Source organism: Telopea speciosissima, chromosome 1 (assembly GCF_018873765.1).
Source record: "Telopea speciosissima isolate NSW1024214 ecotype Mountain lineage chromosome 1, Tspe_v1, whole genome shotgun sequence".
NCBI classification, from domain to species: domain Eukaryota; kingdom Viridiplantae; phylum Streptophyta; class Magnoliopsida; order Proteales; family Proteaceae; genus Telopea; species Telopea speciosissima.
The window spans coordinates 86,428,202-86,438,849 of NC_057916.1; the positions used below are offsets into that span (position 1 = coordinate 86,428,202).

General features: G+C 38.4%; 1 protein-coding gene across 1 annotated transcript; it reads left to right on the forward strand.

Moving 5' to 3' along the window:
• Positions 1-433: 433 nt before the first annotated feature.
• LOC122648833 (ORM1-like protein 2) lies at positions 434-10,648 on the forward strand. Its single transcript, XM_043842097.1, has 3 exons — positions 434-776; positions 2,187-2,335; positions 10,247-10,648. Exons 1-3 carry the CDS (start codon positions 558-560, stop codon positions 10,383-10,385), a joined length of 507 nt encoding a protein of 168 aa, XP_043698032.1. The 5' UTR covers positions 434-557; the 3' UTR covers positions 10,386-10,648.

The window sequence follows — 10,648 nt, forward strand, 5'->3', positions numbered from 1 at the left end:
CATGGAGGATTGTATTTTTAGATATTTTAAGTCTGATGGGGAAGAGAAGGGAAGGGAATGGGGGGGGGGGGAACTGTCCTACTGGGTGGTGAAAAGTGAGAACTGATGAGGGGTATTATGGTAATTAAGTTGCTCAAGAAGAAAAAGAATTGAACCCTAAATATCGGGGGAACCCCCTACACGCGGCTTCGCCCACCCGACCTGTACCAACCGAATTATCTACCTCTATTTATTGAAATGAAATACAGAAATAGTTTACGAACGAACATTAATTTATTTATTTATTATGTTCCTCTTCTGTGCGACTTTCCGTGTGTAATATTATATTATATACCTTGCCGAGCTTAAAACTTATTGAGCTCCTCTGGTTTCTTCTTCGTCTTCCTCACGAAATCCCTTTTTTATTTGTTCCGATAATCCTTATTACTGACAACAAACATCGATATTAACCTGCTATCTTATTCTGCTACTGCAAGAGACGAAGAGAGACAGAGAGATAGAGAGAGAGAGAGAGAGAGAGGTAAGGAGAGGGAGCTTTCAATTTGATCTTTTCATTAATGGTGGATGGATTGGGCTTTTCATCGGGAAGAATGGGGAAACTATACGTAAGCGCAGTTCCCCCTCCCGATCTGAACAAAAACACGGAGTGGTTCATGTATCCAGGTGTTTGGACCACATACATCTTGATCGTCTTCTTCTCTTGGCTTATGGTGCTTTCTGTCTTCGGATGTACCCCTGGCATGGCTTGGACTGTTGTAAATCTCTGCCACTTCGTCGTAAGCATCACCCCTTATCGTCCCTTTCTCTCCTTTTATTTTTATTTTTTAATTTTTGCAATTGTAGATTTGATGTTACTCTAGGGTTTTCTTGCTTGCAATATTGGGATTCTGTTTTCGTGATTTAGGTTTGTCAGGGCTTAGGTATAGGTTCAAGGTTCAATTCTTATGGCTTACGTTTGATTGATCTGTTTTCATGTGTTTATTTTATTTGTTACTTGAATTTTAGGTTGTCTTGTCTGTTTGGTTAAATGGATCAGTGAAGGGGGTTTTTCACCCCTCCCATCCCAGCTCCCACCTATTCTTCCATGAACCCCATCGGGGGTTTAGACTGGCCATGAACGATGAGGTTGGCGAATGTGTGTTGCAAAAGGATCATAGCACATGGGGATTTTGAGCCATCATATTATTTGGGGAACAGAGGGAGGGCGGGGGAGAGGGTAGTGCTGACTGGAAGTGAATAGTTCAACGAGGATCAATGACAACTTGTAGCTATTTTATGTTGTCATTAGGTTCTTTAATAGTACCGAGAACACCATTTGATCTTTTGGGGTGTTCTAACCATGAATTGTGGTTTGTTTGCCGTAGTAGTTTCTCTCATTTAATTTTGAGCCTTCTCCAATTATATGGTTTGTATGGTTCACTTTCACCTCACAAGGAGCAAATGATAGGACACAGGCTTAATAAGAGATATCTATTAGGTGGATCTATTTTGTACAAAGCGGGGGTAACACTGCATACGTTATGACCCTCCCCAGACCCCGCAGTGGCGGGAGCTTCGTGCTCTGGGTAACCCCTTTATTTCTCTTATTTTGGGATAGAGAGTTGACTATACTATTAAAACTGCGGTAAGCTAGATTATTCATAGTAATTGTGGCATAACACGGACTTTTTCCATGCTTCGTAAATATCTGGAAGATTCTATTGGTCATTCTGTTGCTAAAAGTCTGTCATTATGTTATTGTATTTTTGTCTCTCAAATTGGCAATCATATGTATTTTAAAGCTTGAAGAAACCATACGATGCAGTGATATTTCTCTTACATAATACCTAGTTATTATTGTGCATTTTCTCAAACCTGGGCATTTCATACTGGCGCTTGAGAATAACTATTTATTTGTCTTAGTGTTTATGCTTGTCCTTTTCAATTTGATGAAGAATCATATCATGTCTTAGTCTGGTTCGCACCACCTTTTGTTTTATTCTATTAGGCAGCATAATATATCCATTTCTATTGATTCCCTCTTGTTTATGATCTGGATTCTATTGCTTTACTATCATACAAAATGTTTAAGATCTTGTTTAACAGACCCAAAGTTTTGCTCTTGCTTTTACTGTTCTAGTATACTTGTTCCTTTTAATTTCCATGCCTCTATTTATCATGATTGTGGATTGGGGCTCTTCTTTCAGGTTACTTATCACTTCTTTCACTGGAAGAAGGGAACACCATTTGCTGAAGATCAGGGTATCTATAATAGATTGACTTGGTGGGAGCAGGTAGACAACGGCAAGCAGCTAACTCGTAATAGGAAATTTTTGACTGTTGTACCTCTGGTGCTGTGAGTATACTTCCAGAATATAATCTTTTTTAGTGTCTATATTCTGAAAATTATATAATGCATCTGAACAATGATTTCATCGAGAATGCCCATATGGGTCCTTGGTTCATTCATTTGTACGATATATCGAACACTAGCCTTTTTCCATAATTTGTCGATGGTCAAAACCCATTGTGAGCATGCATACAATTTCAAGTCGCCAAATGGCACTTGGTCTTCTAGGATAAATTTTTAGACTGAATATTTCCTGCTTTGAGGCTTTCAGCGAAGATTGACATTTAGCAGTCACAACTCACAACTATGGCTTACTCTTTCTGACAAGAGAGGATAACCTTGAAAAATATTAACGTGGGTAATCTTGGCAAAATGTAGTTGAAGAATTCTGTAGTTTGAAGTGCGCGACATGGCTTAATAGAGCAATTTTTTGCTGAACTCTCATGGCTTCAACTTCTGGACTATTGGATGGTGTTGGCCTATTGGGTATTGGAAAAGTTTTTTGGTGTAGTATGGTTGTATTGGCTCGTAGATTTATTATAGTTACAAATTTTGCTGAATTTTGAAATTTTAAGTTGAATCCTAGACTTCTTTATTTTGTTTTTTGTTTTGTTTTTAATTCGTTGGGATGTTTGTATGAGATTATGGGAAAGGCTAATCTTTCATAATTTTAAATGTTTTGAACACCTAATGTCATTGACATTTTGCAATACTCTAAATGGATTCCTTTTAGGGGGATATCTTTTAATTAACTTTGGCAAAATCAATTTATTTCATGAAGAACGTAAAGCATAAAAAGAAAACTCCCAGTTCTGGTCATCTATTTTCCTGATGTCCTTTAAATCTCGACTCTTGGAATATAAAAATTTAGTTATGAATTGTTAAGAAGTATATGACTGGCTTATTTGAGCCCCGCAGTGTAGATTTGTTGTTTGTTTGTTTGTCATCATCTTGTATGTCCTTTATATGTTTTTATGCATTGTTGTTTATATTTTTACTTTGGCTTTTCTTCTCTCCTGTCCTTGAATTTGTTTCATTCCTCTTGTTTGATGATAATGAATATATGGTAATGAGCCTACGGTCCATGATTAAGACAATGCCCCTAATGTAAGGCTAGGTTGTAAACAACCCTAACCTCAGAAGATAATCCTCAATAGCAGATCCAAACATCCAGCAGAGAAATATCGATTAACAGTCCACCAAAATAGTAATAGAATCAGTATTAGAGGTTTAAGGATAGGACTTAATTCAGCAGCACAATGGACCTCTAACCTGGATCGAGTGGAGCTTTCAAGAAGAAGAATAAACCCCTTGAATATGATACTGATCCGAAGAGTACTTGCAGAGAAGTTACAGATTGAGATTGCAGCAGAGAAAACCCTAAACCAGTGAGCCGATATGATTCCCAGGATGCTGCTTGAATGGGCAAGAACAACTCTCCAAATCTCAGTCCTATTGGCATTAGGATAGCTGAGATATGGATCTTCGAATTGTCAACAGAAAATAGAAACAGCTATGGCTGACAGATCTGATTTGCTTCCTTTTAGGTCAATATTGAACCACTGTTATTGCTTGACTCTAGAATTTCAAAACCTTGTTGCAGGACTCCAGAACACACTCTTGATTGCTTGATTTCAGGTTTAAAAATAAAACAGAAAATAGAAGAGAAGAGATCGAGTAGGGAAGAAGGAGGGGGAAAGGGAAGGCTATCTCAGCCTGGGTATCTCACCCTCTCAGCCTATCTCAGGACAATATTGTTGCTGAAAGTAATTTCTTTTATTCATCAAAATCGTGGGCTTTCTTGAGCAATTACAACTATATTTATAGCCTCAATGGCTGAACAAAGAAACTAAAAATCAAACTCAAACTAGGACTCAAAGTAGAACTAGAATTCCCAACTAGGATTTAAAACTAAACTAGGAATCCTAATTAGGACTACTACTCCAGCAAAAAAAGTTTATATAAAGACCAACACCTAACCCCACGATTTATGCTGATGTAGGGGGAATCCCTACACCTACCCTACTGTTGGTGTGGGAAAGAATCCCTACTCCTGGGGCTGGTTTTGGACAGCCAATGTACATCAGCTCCATGCAATAACCATTATTCTCGAATTTGTTTTACCCGTTGTTGATTAAAATAAGATGAGGTTCTTTGCCTTATCATATGCACCATGAACTGAGACGAATGATGCCAATAAATTAATTTTACATCTAGCTTTTTTAATAGAATTTCATTTCTGGGGTATGTATAGGTATTTTTGGATGTGGATTTGCTTGTCCCCTTCATTTGTTGAGGTTTCTTTGGATCATTAGAATATAACCCTACTGTTGGTGTCGCCTTGGACGCCTTGGTCTCCTAGTTGGTGTCGCCTTGAATTTGAACTCTACCAACCCCTTGGATCGCCTAGACGCCGTGGCCACTATGATTGCATATCCCTCAGCACTGGCGGGGGGAGTGCTTGGGGAGGGGTTGGGTTCCCACATGTATAGGTTCTATTTGTATATACTTATCAATCAGTGAAGGACTTTAAGGGTCAAAACTGGAAAAAAAAATGTGCCAAAAAGAATTTAGTGGCGGAGTTTGAATCTGAGAAGTTGCACAAAAGTGATATGATTAAGAATCTGGATTAAGTGTAGAGTTTAGCATGTGCCCATTAAAAAGAGAAGGGTTTAGGGCTGGACAATTGAAATTCTAGGCTAAAATAATTTACCCTCGCTAACCAAGCTGTTTAATAAGATTATGAGCTCAAAGAAAACGCCAGATGAGTGGAGATGTTGTCCCAATTTCCAAAAATAAAGGGGACTAATGTAGTCCTAGATAGACAAAGGTCTACTAGGAGACAAGTGAACCAGGACCTTCCTAAACAGCTGGCCGATTGGGCAGAATTGGGGAATTAGGTCAATTCTAGGGTTAGGGTTAGGGTAATTGTAAATTTGTAATGACTAGGTGTGATAGATGGTAAAGCTAGGCAGGTCTAGGGGAAGCCAATGATATATGTTTAATGTTGTTTGAATGAGAAAACAAAAATAAAAAAATTAAGGTTTCGGATTTCGGATTTCGGGTTTTGGGGAAGATGAGAGTGATGGGATCTAGGGTTTAGACTAGGAATTAAGGCAAGGGGCTAAGGTCGAGTTCTGTACTGATAGGGAACTCCACTCGGCCAAGGTATGAGGCTGTGATAATGGCTGGAAGTGATGGATCTAAAAGTTCTAGGTTTTTGGGCTTAATGGAGATTGGGGGGGATTTTAGGGTTTGAGATAGGAATGGGGGCAGAACTTAGGATCGAGTGGAGGGGCGGGCTACTGTGGGGGTGTTATGCTTGAAGTTTGGAAGGATTTGGATGGTAGAATAGGGCTGGACAGTCTTTAGACAACCTAGGGTTTAATGTGGATCAATTGGGAATAAGTATGGCTTAGGTTGGAAGGTAAGAAGAAGAAAGGGAAAATGCTAAAACAGTAAAATTACTTATTGGAGTTGCAGGTTCTTCAATGGCATCTTGACGACACTTAGAAGTAAGACCTCCCGATCTACAAGATGCAAGGAGTCGATCGGAGTCCACCAATCCCTTCCACCTTGATATTACTCACAAGGTTCACTCTCAAAGGAGCATTACAGCAGCATTCATAGCAGCAAGCAGAATCGAATTTTTTAAGTCTGCATAATGTGGGGGGAGCCTTCCCATGGTTTTATTAATATAATAGGCCTAAGGGCCTGATTCCTAAAACTATTATAAGTCCTCCTCCTACAGAAATCGTGGAGGGGTCTGATTTAAACACTTTAAAACAATTAAAACACCTGAACTTAAAAAGATTCCTAAGTAACCATTAGGATATAAGACCCTATCAGCCAATAGGATCATTTCACTTAAATTGAACCAAGTATGAACCGGTTCAATTTAAGTTTACAATTGAACTAAAAAAAAAAAAAAAACTAAGTATAGAAAGCAGAAAATAAACTAAGGCTAAAATAACTAAGGCTCCCAGCTAAGGCCCTATGATTAGGGTGGCTTCTTCAGCTCGTGGAGGCTTGGATCTGCATCAAGGACATTCAGAGTTGCAATAACTATAGAGGCATAAAACTTATGAGTCATACGATGAATTTATAGGAGAGGGTTATTGAAACCCACATGAGAAAGGAAGCTACTATTTCGGAGAACCAATTTGGTTTTATGCCTGGAAGATCCTTGATGGAAGCTATTACTTAGGAAGAAAGATATTGAGTGCAAGAAGGATCTCCATGTGGTCTTTATTGACCTAGAAAAAGCATATGACAGAGTCCCTAGAGAGTTAATCTGGCATATACTAAAGGAGGGTTTCAAGTAAATATGTGGACATAATTAAAGATGTGTATATTGGTGTGCTAACAAGTGTAAGAACGGGGCGGGGCGGGGCGGGGCGGGGGGGGTCAAGGTTGTGAATTTCCAATTACAATTGGGTTACATGGATCAGCCTTAAGGCCTTACTTATTTGTGCTTATCATGGATGATTTAACCAGAGACATACAAGATGATGATCCTTGGTGTATGTTTTTTGCTGATGATATTGTCTTAGTAGATGAGACAAAAGTAGGGATTAACGTCAAGTTGGAGTTATGTAGATCATCCTTGGAATCAAAGGTCCTAAGATGAGTAGAACAAAGCTGGAGTACATGGTGTGTAACTTTTGTAACACTAGGATGGTTAACGAGGTTGTGGATATCAATGTGATATTCACAACCTCGTTAACTCAAAGTGATTATTTTAGATATCTAGGCTCATTCATGAATAAAGAGGGTGATATAGATGATGATGTTGCTTAAAGAATTAAATTAGGATGGATCAAGTGGAGAGGTGTTTCAAAAGTGCTATGTGATTGGTGTATCCCGTTAAAACTTAAAGGAAAATTCTATAGGATGGTCATTCGATAGGTTATGATGTATGGTACGGAATGTTGGGAAGTTAAGAAATGTCATATAGATAAACTAAGCGTAGCGGAGATGAGGATGTTGAGATGGTGTGTGCCAAAACTAGAAGGGATAAAGTGAAGAATGATCACATATTAGAGTTGGTTTGGGTGTAGCTCCGATACATGACAAGCTTCGAGAAAATCGTTTGAGGTGGCATGGCCATGCTCAATGGAAACATAGATAAACTTAGCGTAGCGGAGAGAGGATGTTGAGATGGATGTGTGGCAAAACTAGGAGGAATAAAGTGAGAAATTATCACATTAGAGTTGGTTTGGGGGTAGATCCAATACATGACAAGCTTCGAGAAAGGTGTTTGAGGTGGCATGGCCATGTTCAATGCATAGTTCGAGAACTCGCAAGATCTCGCCGAGATCTCGGCTAGTTTCTTGGTTTTTTGAGAAATCGAGACGAGTTGGCATACCAGTTGCAAAAGTGCAACAACTCGACTGAGATCTCGAGAATCTCGATCCAAACTCCTTTATATGAGTGCCAGATCTCGAGATCTTGGTGGAAAATCTTGGTATACAGACACTTATTTAGGCCAGGAATTAAGACAGACACTTATTTATGCCTAATATCTTTTAAGTAAATGTTTTTGTATTTCATTTACTTAAGATATTATTCATAAATAAGCAAATACCCCCCTTTTTTAATCCAATAAAAATAGTTAAAAAATCAAATTCCAAAAGGAAAAAAAATCAACCCCCCAGTTCAAGAACAAAAACTGGATTTTCGACGATAGGTGCAATTTTCAACTTTCTAATGTTGTGGTTTTTCTCAAATCTAAAAATTCCATAAATCTTAATATGGTAAAACATTGCTAAAAACCAAAAGTGCAATAAAATATTCATTTGTTTTGATGTCCAAGAAAATATTTTCATTCAGAGCGATTTTGACAGCATTCGTGCACACCAAATTAAGTTTGACAGGTACATAACTCCTATTTGGATTTTGTTTTTGCAAAATCTAATAGTGCCATTGTGGGTCTAAAATAGGCTGAATACCAAGTTTCAGACCCAAACTAGGTCTAAAACCCACCGAGTTGAGGCTTCGAGTCGGAAAAAAAAAAAAATGCACCAACTCGGCGAGATCTCGGCTCAACTCAGTTTTTCAAGGGACCAAGTTCCGAGTTTTAGTACCTTGGTTTAATGGAGACCTTGTGATGCCCCCAGTTCGGAAGAGTGATTTGATTCAGATGGAAGGCACCAAAAGAGCTAGGGGCGAGCATAAAATTACCCTAGGAGAAGTGGTGAGGAAAGACATGCATAGCTTAGGCATTGTAGCAAGTATGACTTCGAATAGAGTTGATTGGAGAGCAAGGATCCATGTAGCTGACCCCATTTAGTTGGGATAAGGCAAAGCTGTTGTTGTAAAGCTAGTTAGTAGGTATGGGTGTGCAGGTTGTGGGTGTAATTGATGTTTACAGGATGTTGTGGAAAAAAATATGTATGGTTTTAAGGTATTGGATGTGGGCAGAGAGAGGATAAAGATTTAGAAGAAGCATGGAGAGATGGTTATCTATTGGATTTGCATGAATTGAGGTCTACAAGCCACACCTACAGTTACTAAAGGCATCAGATCTTGAAAGATTTAGATTCATCTCATAACTAGCACTTGACCAGTAGTTTAAATTCATCCTATAGTGTGATCAACTACATTGACTTTGTATGTATGGGCTTTACCTGATCGGATTTTGTCTCGGACTTCTATTTTAAGTAAAACTCTTGAAATAATAAGAGAAAAGAACAAAGGAAATACAAACCTCAATGCAAATTAACATTGGTCACTTACTTTGGCTTTAACACTGCCTAGTCTTGTTGGGTAGGTGAAAACAACCCCCACCCCCTTGCAGTAGAGAAAAAGTTACTGAAAAGTGGCAGGAGTGATATATATTAAATAATATATGACAGTATAACTAATTCTATTTTCATGGTCTTAAAAGAAAGACAACCCAAAAAACAGAATATAACTAAAAGTGCCAACATAGAGCTAGCTAAAAATAACACTAAAGTTGATGTTGCTCAAAGTTTAGTTTAGTCCACACCAAGTAATACTCTTAGGACTTGGATCTATTTTGGATTCTGCTTCAGAACTCCTTGACCACATTAATCGTCTATATTATTTTTTGTTACTTCAGCTTCCTGGGTTCTAGGGAGCCGCCTTATGCCAATCTATGAGATTGTGTTGAAGTTTTTATCTTGGCTTGTAGAGAATTGTTACCACTGAGATGTATTTAATTGGGCTTGGCAACTGAAGGTGTGGCTTTTAATGAGTGGTATAACCACATTTTACACCCATTGAAGGACTAACTTGACAGTAAGCAGAAAGGTTGAATGGGCTCTGAGAATCCTAAAATTCATGGTTAGACAACTTAGACTTTCATGTGAATGGAAATGGATCTGAGACTGAGTTGTCTGACTGAACAACCCCCTTCTTGGTAGTTTGATTCCAGTACTCCGATTATTTTTGTTCAAAAATGAAAAAGAAAAAGAATAATTATTGTTTGAGAGTGAGCTCACATTAGTAGAGAGAATTTCTATAGTAAGGTGAGAGGAAGGAAAAGAGGGTTTCCTTGCTGTAGAAATTGAATAGACTTAGGGTCATATGTTTGAATCAACAGTCACTTTACTGACTTAGGGTCAGTGTGCTATTGGATATGGTAGGTTCTGCTGTTATTTTTACCACTGGTGCAGTGTGAAACTATGATTTAATGTGGAAGTTTACAGTCTAAAAAGTGAAAGTGTGAGTTTTTTAATGGAAAGAAACAATCAGAGTTGGAAGCCAATTATACATACACCACCCCCCCTTCCTTAGGGGGGGGGGGGGGCGGTGTTGCATAGTGGTGTGGTTCTGGCCTGGTGGACTAATTTATTTATTACTTTCAATAATATAAATCTAATGAGATGCCCCAGTCTTCTGTAGTAGTACATATTGAAGAGCCATGTCATCAACTCATTGTTTCTGTTGCAGGTTCTTGATTGCCTCGCACACAACTGACTACCAACACCCAATGCTCTTCCTCAACACTCTTGCTGTGTTTATACTGGTGGTTGCCAAATTCCCAAACATGCACAAGGTTCGCATCTTTGGAATCAATGCAGACCAGTGAGTTGGTCCATATATGAATAGGCACTGTGTTTTACTTCTGTAAAAGCCTTTTATTGTTGATGGTTTATATCCCCTGTACAGGAGTAAGAACTGGAAACGGTACTTCACTGTTCTTTTTCCTCCTTTTTGATAAGTGAACGTTTTGTTTGGAATGGATTGCTTTTACAAAGCTATCTGTGTCTCTTAGATATAAGAATAACAAGTGTATTTCATTTCCACTGTATAGTTGAAAAAAAGGAGAATTTAATCCGAACTTCAAATTCA

Coding starts and splice junctions, on each gene's coding strand:
- LOC122648833 (XM_043842097.1), top strand. CDS start 558: ATGGTGGATGGATTGGGCTTTTCATCGGGAAGAATGGGGAAACTATAC. Junction 777..2,186: donor TAAATCTCTGCCACTTCGTC/GTAAGCATCACC, acceptor CTCTTCTTTCAG/GTTACTTATCACTTCTTTCA. Junction 2,336..10,246: donor ACTGTTGTACCTCTGGTGCT/GTGAGTATACTT, acceptor TTTCTGTTGCAG/GTTCTTGATTGCCTCGCACA.